Source organism: Tachyglossus aculeatus, chromosome 6 (genome assembly GCF_015852505.1).
Source record: "Tachyglossus aculeatus isolate mTacAcu1 chromosome 6, mTacAcu1.pri, whole genome shotgun sequence".
NCBI lineage: Eukaryota > Metazoa > Chordata > Mammalia > Monotremata > Tachyglossidae > Tachyglossus > Tachyglossus aculeatus.
In genome coordinates this window covers 41,506,027-41,518,027 of record NC_052071.1, presented here as the reverse complement: position 1 = coordinate 41,518,027, position 12,001 = coordinate 41,506,027, and the positions used below count along the sequence as shown (strand labels likewise).

The following is a 12,001-nucleotide window of genomic DNA, read 5'->3' as shown; positions in this document are numbered from 1 at the left end:
ACTTGTCTGCTGTGTGACCTTGGGCAAGTCACTTCACTTCTCGGTGCCTCAGTTACCTCATTTGTAAAATGGGGATTGAGACTGTGAGCCCCACGTGGGACAGGGACTGTGTCCAAACCGATTAGCTCGTATCCACCCCAAGGCTTAGTACAGTGCCTGGCACATAGTAAGTGCTTAGCACATACCATTGGAAAAAAATAATCCTGAGCGAGGCTGGAATCCAATGGATCATAAAGTTTTCTTCCCTTCTGAGCAGAAGGCTGTTGGGAAGCCAGCCCCCTGGCTCCAGGAGTAGGTTAGTGAGCCCGTGGGGGAAAGCCCGGTTACCATGGAGACTAGTCAAGCAACTGCCGAACTGCTGTTGTGCAGCGCTAGGCGGCTTTGCTCCTGGGAAAGAGGAACAACAAATTCCAGCCGACCAGCTCTCCTGCCCCCCAAAGCCAGAGGTACAGGGGTCAGGACTGGACTCCTGAGAGTTTCCGATCTCTCTATTCTTCTTCGCCCAAGCAGGGTGCAGTCAGAAACCTCTAGCCGAATCTGGGCATGAGGAAACAGAGGAGAAGGGCCTCTGTGGGTTTGCTCTGCCAATTTCCTGGACTCCTGACCTGAATCCAGGGGCGGTTGAGGTAAGTGCCACTTGGAGAGGTTTGACCTGATCCTCTTGTGTCGACTCCAGCATTAGCACAGTGCTGTGCCCATAGTATGTGCTGAATTAATACCCTCTTCACTATTTGAAAATCTACATTGGGACAAGGGGAGGAGGAAGAGAAATCTCAGGCTCTTCCCTTCCTTCTGTGGGTATTTCTAGGTCTCTGTTAGCAGTGAAAGAACCCCCCTCAATGAGCCCAGCTAAGAAAAGTGGAGCTTGAAAACTCAAAAGTGAGGGTTTGAGGAGAAAATAACACGCTTCCAGGAGCACTAGGATCTGGAGCATTGCCCAGCTACTTACAGATTTTAGAGGCCAGCAAGAATCTTAGCAGAGGCTAAACTGATATTTTACTCACCATTTTCTAAAGATACTCCATTATCCACAAAGTTGGAGGGGACTTAGGGAAAATCATTATTGTTAGTCGCTAACTACCAGGCGGGAAAGCAATTTATAGGCATGGTAGGGGAAAGGCCTAATAATTTCTAGGTACTTTACGTCTGTAACATTAGAAACTCAGAGACCTTGAACCAAAATAATCCCTTGCCTGGGAGGAAAAGGTTTGATGCAAACCCTGCTGGGCTGGGGTCCAAGGACTAATAACAGTGAATATCTTGTGAGTATAATGTACCCTGTTCCCCCTCCCCCGCACTGGGATCTGGCCATCTCTTGCTGGCTCTGTGGCTGCTTGAAGTGGCAAGGGTGACTCCTTGCTATAGGACCCAAATTTTGCCACTATGCTGCTTCCTAATTTGGAGATGCCACCCAGCCTGGACACTTCGCTTCTCTAATGCCTGGCACGGTGTACCTCGATCTTGTCTACCTCCCTGCCAACCTCTTGCCCATGCCCAGCCTCTGGGCTGTAACACCCACTCTCCTCATATCCAACAGACAATTACTCTCCCCACTTTCAAAGGCTTATTGAAGGCACAGTTCCTCCAAGAGGCCTTCCCTGACTAAGCCCTCCTTTCCTTTCCTTCAACTCTCTTCTGTGTTGCCCTGACTTGCTCCCTTTTTTCATCCCCCTCCCCGGCCCCACAGCACTTATGTACCTATCTGTTATTTATTTTTATCAATGTCTGTCTCCCCCTCTAGACTGTAAGCTCGTTGTGAGCAGAGAATATGTCTGTTTATTTTTATATTGTATTCTCCAAGAGCTCAGCACACAATAAGCACTCAATAAATACGATTGGCTGACTGACTCCTCCCCAAGCATGGAGCTTTGGTGGGCTCGCCAATTCCCCAAAGTCCTTCTCTTCCCACATCCAATCAGTTTTCCTCAACTTCCTTGCTCAACCCTCTCCTTTTTATAACTTTATCATAACTGTTGACACTCCCGCCACCACAATCACCTCCCTCCTCCATCTCTCCCAGGCTCTCAACTTTGGTGTCATCTTTGACTCCTCTCTTTGACTTCCCACATTCAATCTGTCTCCCATTGCTCATGCTCCCAGTTCCTGGAATATTATCATCCATCGGCTTGGCCACATTACAACTCTCCCCCCGTCTCAAAGCACTACTAAATGGTAACCCCCTCTCTTAACCTTCCCTGATGGAGCCCCCAGTCAAAATGAGGATTTAGACTGTGAGCCCCCTGTGGGACAGGGACCGTGTCCAACCTGATTATCTTGTATCTACTTCAGAGCTTAGTATAATGCCTGGCCCATAGGAAGCATTTAAAAAATACCATAAAAGAAATGCAAACCCTCATGTATCTATTCATTTTTATATGCATAGGTGCATCTTTATGCATTTATTTATATCTATTGTTGAATTCTTATAAACTATATTTTCATCAATTCATGTCTACTGTATCCCAATCAATCAATCATATTTATTGACACCATGTGCAGAGTACTATATTAAGCACTTGGGGGAGTACACTATGACAAAGTTGGTTTTATTATTATTATTATTATTATTACAGTATTTGTTAAGCGCTTACTGTGGACTAGACACTGTACTATGTGCTGGAAGACATGATCCCTGCCCACAAAAAGGTTATAAGCCTCTTGAGGGTAGTGTTCAGGCCTTCGATTTTATATGTACTTTCCCCACATATGGGGTCCTCAATAAATACTGTTGGTACTAACATTGGTCCTGGACTTTTGTCTCCACCTCCTGCAAATCTCATTTCCTGTTCATCCTCTATTCACATCTCTTGTGAATTTCTGTCTTGTCTTCACAGGTTTCCCCACTTCCAGCTAGAATTAAATGCTGCTGCTAAGAATGACAGTCTCATGTAACACGCTAACTCTCGTGTAATCGTTGGCAAACCTTGCAACAGTTCCCCAGAATTTCTCTGAACGTCTAAGCTTCTTTTGTTTGGGTTTCATTTCCTCCTCCATATCTGCTCCAGCTACATCCCATCCCTCAGTTTCTCCTAGTTCCTGGCTCCAGCAAAGAACTCAGGGATAGAAAAATCCTTAGACGTGGGATTGCCTCGACACCACTACATTATTGACCTTGGGCAAGTCCTTTAACTTCTCTGTGTCTCAGTTTCTTCATCTATAAAACAGGGATTTAGTACTGTTCTCCCTTCTACTTAGATATTTAGTACATAGTGAGCACTTACCAAATGCCACAGTATGCTTATTACTGTTATTATTTCCTGTCTCAGCGTCCTGCTCTCCCTCCAATTTGTGGGTGTTGACCTGGTGATTCTACCCAGTTGCCCGGTTAGATTAGCGTCCCCTGCACTGGTCAGTGGAAGCAACTCTGCAAGGAGAAGCAGATGCAGGATGATGACGAGGCAGTTTTCAGCCATGGTATGATTCCAGACCTAATCCCTTGACCCACTGTATCTTTCCACCCCTGTGCTCAGACATTTGCCCTCCCCACCTCCCATCTCCCGAGTACGTACATCCTGGGAGTTACAGGGAATTCCACCCTAGTCCACTTTTTCCCTCTACTCATCTACAGGCATCAAACTTGACCCTTTTTGGAAGGCGATTCCTTTTCTCCATCCAGTCAAGTGAACATTCTCTCCACTCACTGTTCCCGGCTACTGACCTGGCTTCCATGTCATTCCTCCTCCTCAGAATGACTTTCACATCTGCCGAGACACCTCTCTTCCGGCTACTGGATCTATTGATGGCTTCCATCGTGGTCTTCCACAATGGAATGCTTTCCATTCTGATCCTTAATGCTGGGGGAGTCAACCAGGAGTCCAAGGTGCAATCGTTTCCTGGTGACACAAAATCCACTGCAACCAAGTCATCTGAGACCTTTGACAACCAGCTAGGCATCTGCCAGTTAGTTTGTTTCCCCCATTTATTTCTGCCCTAATCCAAAACACTTATCAGGAAGTCACGCATCTCTCTGCCCACACCATGATCCTTCACCATCGTGCTAATGTCACCACCCAATAATTCTCTTCTATCAGCGTAGAGCCCGCCTCTCTCAGAAATGAAGCAGAGTTGGTTGACAATGATAATAATGATAATTACAATTGTAGTATTTGTTAAGCACTTATCACGTGCTAAGCATTCTACTAAGTGCTGGGGTAGGTACAAGATAATCTGGTCGGGAACAGGTATTGAATCCCTATTTTGCAGTTGAGGGAACCGAGGAACAGAGAAGCTAGGTGACTTGCCCAAGGTCAAAGAGCAGGTAAGTGACAGAGCCAGGATTAGAAACCAGGTCCTCTGACTCTCAGGTCTGTGTTCTTCCCACTAGGCTTGCTACTTCTTGGTAGTCCTAGCATGGGAAATCTAGATTCTTTTTTGCCTTCCAGCTTGAAGTTGGATGGAAAGTCATGGAGAAATATGAGAAAATCCTGACCATTGGCCGAGGGTCAAGCGCGGAAGTCTTCCTCATGAAGCATGTAGGAACGAAGAAGATGTTTGCTGTGAAAAAAGTGAGGGTGGATTCATCCAAGGGAAACAGGAACAGAGAGGCTGCCCTGCAGGAGGTGGCTATCCTGAGACAACTCAGGCACCCCCATATCGTCACTTGCCATGACCACTTCCTGGATCCCCAGGAGGAGAATGTCTTCATTGTCCAGGACTACTGTGAGGGTGGCACCTTGGATGACCGCATCAAGCAGAGGCAGGAAGCAGACTACTTTCATGAAGCTATGGTCATGGAGTGGTTCGTGCAGCTGGTCTTAGCGGTTCAACACATCCACTCCTCAAAAATCCTGCACAGAGATATCAAGGCCTCCAATGTGTTCCTCACCCGGCTGGGACAGGTGAGGCTGGGGGATTTTGGCATCTCGAAGGTCATGAGCGGCACTCTGGATATGGCGAGCACCTTCGTCGGGACTCCCATGTATCTGAGCCCGGAGCTGTGCCAAGATGTGCCCTACAGCACTAAGTCAGACATATGGGCCCTGGGTTGTCTTCTCTTTGAGATGTGTGCCTTAAAACCAGCCTTCAGTGCCACAAATCTGGTCAGCCTGTTTTACAAAATCGTGAGAGGTCAGCAGGAAGCTGTCCCTGGGTGTTACTCGGCAACTCTGAGCTCTTTGCTTAGCTCCATCCTCCATAAGAGCCCAGAAGGAAGACCGAGTGCCAGCCAGCTCCTCAATGACTGTTTTGTCCAGCATCATCTCCGGCTCTTTCTCTGCCAACAAGAGGCCCAGCCTTACAGATGGCAGCAGCTGGACCAGAGCCTCTGCCAAATAGACCTTGATAGTTGTTCCAAGGCAGCGCGCCTTCCAAGCGAAACTCTGCCAGATTTGGGAGACCCCGAGAATGAGGAATTCGGGCCAGGGTTAGGCTCACCCAGATCCAGGCCTGAACCCAAGGTGGCAGGAGATTCCGAAGACCCCTCTAGCTCTGAGGACAGCTGCACAGACTACTCTGAAGATTTTGAAAGCCATTCTACTTCTTCAGGAGAGGAGAGTCCAGAATGGGAAGCCTCTGATCCCACTCCTATCGAAGAAATCTCTGAGGCGTTTGGTAAGTGGGGGGCATCTGCTGTGTCCCAAGATAAGATGCCTTAACCATACAACTCACACAATCTAACAAAGTTGGCATCTTATAGCCAGATTTTAGATGATCACAGAAAATCACCAAGGGCAGTAGAAAAATGATGGTATTTGTTAAGCGCTTACTATGTGTCAAGCACTGTTCCGAGCTCTGGGGTAGGTACAAGCTAATCGGGTTGGACACAGTCCCTGTCCCACATGAGACTCACAGTCTTCATCCCCGTTTTACAGGTGAGGTAACTGAGGCCCAGAGAAGTCAAATGACTTGCCCAAAGTCACACAGCAGACAAGTGGAGGAGCAGGGATTAGAACCTTTGTCCTTCTGACTCCCAAGCCTGTGCTCTAGAAAAGAGATGAACCAGATTACTGCTATTCCCTGAGGCCTGAGGAGAAAGAAGAGATCTCTCTGGAGATTAGAAGAAGGCAGTCTTATTCCTTTGTCTTCCCCAAAGGCTAATGTCACAGTTCTTGCCTCCTTCCCGATCATAACAGTTTAGGATTGATAGGAAGAGGTGGGACAAAGGTGGGGTCAGAAAAGGGGGTGAAGCTGTGGAGGGACATAATGAGAAAAGGGGCTGAAGGGATGATAATGATAATAATAATGATTGTGGTATTTAAATGCTTACTATGCACCCAGCATTGTACTAAATGCTGGGGTAGATACAAGATAATCAGTCCACACGTGGGAATCACCATTAGGAAACTGTGTATCCTTGTGAAAAAAGCATGGGCCTGGGTGTCAGAGGACCTAGGTTCCAATCCTGGCTCCACCACATGTTTCCTGGGTGAGCCTGGGCAAATCACTTTTCTGCTCTGTGCTACAGTTACCTCACCTGTAAAATGGGGGTTAAGATTCTGAGCTCCATGTAGGATATGGACTGTGCCCAAGCTGATTGGCTTGTATCTATCCCAGGGCTTAGTACAGTACCAGGCACATAGGAAGTGTTTCACGAGTATCATAAAAAAGGGGAAAATTCCCTTTTTTATGGCATTCCCTTCTCTCTCCTTCTTGCCCAGAAGCCTTCGCTGAGGCAGATGAGAGTGAATATCCTGATGACTTTGAGGAATATGAAGAGAGTCAGCTGGAGACAAGCAGCTTTCACAGTACAAAGAAGCTACAGCCTGAAGACGGGAGCTTCCAGGAGGAATTTGAAGACTGCCAGGTCCCGCCTGATTTCTCTGTCGCCCCAAAATCCTTTCAGGAGAAGTGTATTGGTAAGGAAGCCCCAGATGGGTAGGAAGTGCTTCCATCCGTTCTGCTGGCAAGACTTCCAAGAGTGCAGAAACCAAACCTGGTCTCCTGCTGGACCTCGTAGCAGGCTCGTGAGATCTTCCCCCTCCCCCTGCCCCACCCCCGGTGACAGCAAACACAGCTTGGAGCTTTGGACTGATTGAAGGGGTCCCTAGGACTCCAGTGATAGTGTTCAGGTCCAGCCTAAGGCAGCGGCTGATGCCACTGCAGGAAGAAGGTCTCTCTTCAGACAAGGCCTTAAGGAATCCCCTCTGAGGTGGGATGGAAGAGGCCTCTACTGGTTGGGTTAGCTCATGAGTCCCTGGGCTACAAGCCTGCAGGACTGGGTGAGTCAAATTAGCACCAAGTGGTTGTTCAGGTTGGACTCAAGCAGTCCTCTCCAAACTTTCAATTTCACTGTTGGTATTTCTCCTTGTCAGATTTGATCATTTTCAAAATGGTGGCTTCCACTGCATCCCGGGGGGCTTGAAGCAATAAGGAGGGGAGTTTATTATCATCATCATGATTATTATCAATATTATTATTATTGATTGGATCTAAAAATTGCCTGCTGTTTGACCTTGGGCAAGTCACTTCACTTCTTCATGCCTCAGTTCTCTCATCTGTAAAATGGGGATTCAATATCTGTTCTCTCACTTACCTTTTTTTTTAATTGGTATTTGTTAAGCACTTACTATGTGCCAGGCACTATACTAAGCCCTAGGAGAATACAAGATAATCATCATCATTATTATAACAATGATTGTAATAATAACAATGATGATAATAATAATGATTATAACAGTATTTGCTGTTATACTGTGCTTACTATGGGTGAAGCACTGGGATACAGATACAATCCTGTTCCACATGTCTAAGACAACAGGTATCAGTTCCTCATTTTACAGATGGGGAAGTTGAAGCTCAGAGAAGTGAAGTGATTTGCCCAAGGTCACTCAGCAGACATGTGGCAGAGCTGGGTCCTCTGATTCCCAGGCCTGTACTCTCTCCAGGAGGCCATGCTGCTTTTGTCATTTTCTCCCTGGGGCAGTGTGTTCAAAGGGACAGGCTTGTGCATACCCCCAGGGGCAGAGAAGCTCAGCAAACAATTAAGGAGACTAGGGTCCCTTTTAGAAATTTGCCAGGCTTTACCAATAGGTCTTTCTAAAACTCAAGAGTTTGAATGAGCCAGAAATTGTATTTTATCAAGATGGCCACACTCATGTGGGGCGAGGACCAGATGGGACCCTGAAATCCTGCTCCCCTCAGAGCTCTCCATGGAGGCCCCAGGAATCTCTGCAGACTGCAGTGGGCTTGCTATGGTGCCCCATCAGATGTTTTCAAACTGCCAGGCCCATCTAACATGGGGTACACAGAAGGCACAAGCTTTCTGTAGTCACCACTACACCTTCAAGTTTCTGTGCTGTAACAACCTTTGCGACTATTCTGGTGCCCTTGGCACAGAACAAAGATGACTAGTGGGAGGGCCCAGGTCAGTGATATGGAACCCATAAACAACAGTGCGTTGTGAGCAGCATGGCTCACTGGAAAGAGCACTGGCTTGGGAGTCAGAGGTCATGGGTTCAAATCCCGGGTCTGCCAATTGTCAGCCGTGTGACTTTGGGCAAGTCACTCAACTTCTCTGTGCCTCAGTTTCCTCATCTGTAAAATGGGGATTAAGTCTGTGAGCCCCACGTGGGACAACCTGATCACCTTGTATCCTTCCCAGCACTTAGAACAGTGCTTTGCACATAATAAGTGCTTAACAAATGCCATCATCATCATCATCATCATCAGTGCCTAGGTGGAAGAGTCTGAATCATAATGATAATGGCGCTATTTGTTAAGCACCTACTATGGGCTAAATACTGCAAAGGGGGTAGATGCAAGGTAGTCAGGTGGGACACAGGTCCTCTCCCACAGGGGCTCACCCTCTAAGTAGGTGAGGGACAGGCATTTAATCCCCATTTTACAGATGAGGAAACTGAGGCACAGAGTAGTCAATCAACTTGCCCAAAGTCACACAGTTGGCAAGTGCCAGAGATTGGCATGTGCCCAGTGCAGGATGCCCAGGTGAGCCAGAGGTTGGCACTCACATCCAGAGTTGTCTACATGTCTACAGTGCTCTCCACACAGTAAGCGCTCAATAAATACGATTGAATGAATGAATGTCTCCAGTCCCTCTAGACTATAAGCTCATTATGGGCAGGGAATGTGTCTACCCACTCTGTTGTATTGTAACCTCATTCATTCATTCATTTGGATTTATTGAGCACTTTCTGTGTGCAGAGCACTGTACTAAGTGCTTGGGAGAGTACAATACAACAATAAACGGACACATTCTCTGCCACATGAAGTTACAGCCTACAAATGAGCTTACAGTCTAAAAACAAGCTTACAGTCTAAGCTTACCCTCCCAAGTGCTTAGTATAGTGCTCTGCACATAGTAAGCTCTCAATAAATGCCATAGATGATGAAGATAGTGATGATGATGTGACCTACCCCTAGATCACGTTTTTCCAATTTGCATTGGCCCATCCAGGGGCAAGTGACGTCAAACGTAAAGCTAGGATAGGTTTCATCTATGGCTACCTGTCAATCTTTTGTGGTAGGAGGAAACTCTGTAGCATGCTAAGAACTCTCCCCTAAACACGGGCTCTCTAACTACAAGAGGTCAGTCAATCGTATTTATTTAGCACTTACTGTGTGCAGAGCACTGTACTAAGCACTTAGAATACAATACAACAACAAATCGACCCATTCCATGCTCAGAGCAAGGTTACAGTCTAGAGGTCATAATTCTTAGGATGGTGCTGATGGTGGAAAGTGATGGAGTTGTTTTCTTGCCTACAAGTTGAGGTTGGTCAAGCCATCTAGATTGAAATCACAAGCCACTTCCTGCAGGGCTCCACTCTCGCCGACCTGCGGCTGCTGTTTGAACCCCGAGTCGGTCCAGGCCACCTGGAAACCTGCTATCAGCTTCTGAGCCTGAGTCTAGAAGTGCCTTAGCCAGGACTTCTTGCCAACAACTTTTGGAAGGAAAGAAATCATCTGGCTGAAGAATGGATCACTGGACTATTTTCTGTTTCCTGGATTAAGCCCAAGAAGAAAAGCAATGCAAGTCAAAGCAATGGGATCCTGAGGCTCTGCCACAAAGAGAATCTACTCAGTGGCTGATCATTAGTTCCTTTCTTCAGGCTCTCATTTTTCTGTGTCCACAGGTGGAGTCTTCCACTCAGACTGCAGGGAAAGAAGCTCCAAGACCAGTCAAGGAGCTCAATTTGTCTGCACTGGGCCCTGGGCCTCATCTTTTCTCCCATTGAGCATCAAGTGACTTCTCTCCCTGCCTGACTCTGGGGGCTGTCAGGGGCTCTCTGTGCACCCTGGGGAGTTAGGGTTAGGGGTAGGGTTAGTCAAGGAGCTTAACTTGTCCCCACTGGACCCTGAGCTTCATCTTTTCTCCCATTGGGTGACCTGAGCCCTTAAAATGACTTCTCTCCCTGCCACACTCTGGGTCTCTCTGTGCCCCTCTTCTCTGCTGACCTCCCATCCTTTGGGAACTAGGGCTGGGACTTCTTCCTCGTAAGCCACATCCACTCAAAGCCTCTGCCAGACAACCCAAGGTCCCCCCCATGCTCAAAGACGATGTAGGTTCCTGTGGCGGTCGAGCCCTCTGGCTTTTTAGCCAATCAACCCCGCCAGCAAGCCCCAGGCTACTATTGATTGATGGATCGACTGGATGGAACAGGCTATGGAAAGACAGGAGGGATACATGAGGGCCCTGATGCCTCCAGCAGAGCCGATTAATTGTGGCATTGTGTGGATGGAGCATCTCAGAATATGAATGTTGCATGAGGATTATCTAGTACTGAAAATTTGGAAAAGCAATGACCTAATATTAAAAAGCTGGGGGAGGGGACGATCACCAAGAGTGGCCCTTTCACTTATGAATTTTAACCTACTTGAACAAGAATCCTAATTTGTAAATGTTTGCTTTTTCATGTCACTTATCTATCATTTTGTAACTTCCTTATGAGGATCTACCTTCATTTGGATTTGTGTTGTTTGAGTTCATACTGTTTCTCTCAATAAATTGTAACCTTGAGGGAAGAGCCAAAGCCTTGGTGTTCCTCTGTAATTGGCAGAGGCACAGGAAGCACATTCTTTGCTTAGGGAGGGTGCAACAAACATCAGTAGATTGGAGCAGGAAAAAGTTCTTGGACTTCATTATTCCAGACATCCTGGAGAAGCCCCAAATTCTGGGTCAGGGTGCATGCGGAATCCCCTATGACCCAGCCTAGGCTCTGTTATTCATTCATTCATTCATTCACTCTGTCATATTTATTGAACGCTTACTGTGTGCACAACACTGTACTAAGCACTTGGGAAGTACAAGTTGGCAACATATAGACGGTCTCTACCCAACAATGGGCTTACAGTCTAGAAGGGGGAGACAGACAACAAAACAAAACATGTGGACAGGTGTCAAGATGTCAGAACAAATAGAATTAAAGCTAAATGCACATCATTGACAAAATATATAGAATAGTAAATATTTACAAGTAAAATAGAATAATAAATCTGTACAAACATACATACAGGTGCTGTGGGGAGGGGAAGGAGGTAGGGCTGGGGGATTGGGAGGAGGAGAGGAAAAAAGGGGCTCAGTCTGGGAAGGCCTCCTAAAGCCTACACCAATCCAGGATGCCTAGGTAATTCCCCCAGGTCCCCACTTCAGAAGCATAGCTTAGTGGAAAGAGCATGGGCTTATGTTCTTCTCCCAGATCTGCCACTTGTCTGCCGTGTGACCTTGGGCAAGTCACTTCACTTCTCTATGCCACAGTTTCCTCATCTGCAAAATGGGGATTAAGACTGTTAGCCCCATGTATGGGAGAGGGACTGTGTCCAACCTGATTAGCTTGTACCTAGCCCAGAGCTTAGTACAATGCCCAGCACATAATAAGCACTTAACAGTTAGCATAAAAAAAGACTCCATGATTTGGCTCCCACTTTCCATCATGAGGGCTGTGGTGTGACCACCTGGCCCCTTGTGTAGGAGTCCAGAGTGCTGCTGCAGGGACCAGAAGATCCCCCTGCCATCTCATCGGACCCCTTAGCTCTCCTCCATTCTCATGTTGCCCTGCAGGACCACTTGCAAAGCCCCTCACGAATTGCCCCCAACCCCCGCTCC

At 47.2% G+C, this 12,001-nt stretch overlaps 1 protein-coding gene across 2 annotated transcripts; it reads left to right on the top strand.

The window, feature by feature from the left end:
- The first annotated feature begins 424 nt into the window (after positions 1 to 424).
- Positions 425 to 10,880, top strand: LOC119929882 (serine/threonine-protein kinase Nek6-like). Of its 2 annotated transcripts, none has more exons than XM_038748224.1 (4): positions 425 to 626; positions 4,383 to 5,550; positions 6,600 to 6,794; positions 10,032 to 10,880. In XM_038748224.1, the coding sequence occupies exons 2-4, from the start codon at positions 4,404 to 4,406 to the stop codon at positions 10,142 to 10,144; spliced, it is 1,455 nt and encodes a 484-aa protein (XP_038604152.1). In that variant the 5' UTR covers positions 425 to 626; positions 4,383 to 4,403; the 3' UTR covers positions 10,145 to 10,880. The 2 variants fall into 2 exon arrangements, with proteins under 2 accessions (XP_038604152.1, XP_038604151.1); XM_038748223.1 differs by having other exon boundaries at positions 6,597 to 6,794.
- Positions 10,881 to 12,001: the final 1,121 nt, after the last annotated feature.

Bases quoted from the DNA above. Each gene is read 5' to 3' on its own strand.
- LOC119929882 (XM_038748223.1), top strand. From the start codon at position 4,404: ATGGAGAAATATGAGAAAATCCTGACCATTGGCCGAGGGTCAAGCGCG. The intron at 5,551-6,596 runs GTAAGTGGGGGG...CTTCTTGCCCAG, and splicing joins AGAAATCTCTGAGGCGTTTG to AAGCCTTCGCTGAGGCAGAT. The intron at 6,795-10,031 runs GTAAGGAAGCCC...CTGTGTCCACAG, and splicing joins CTTTCAGGAGAAGTGTATTG to GTGGAGTCTTCCACTCAGAC.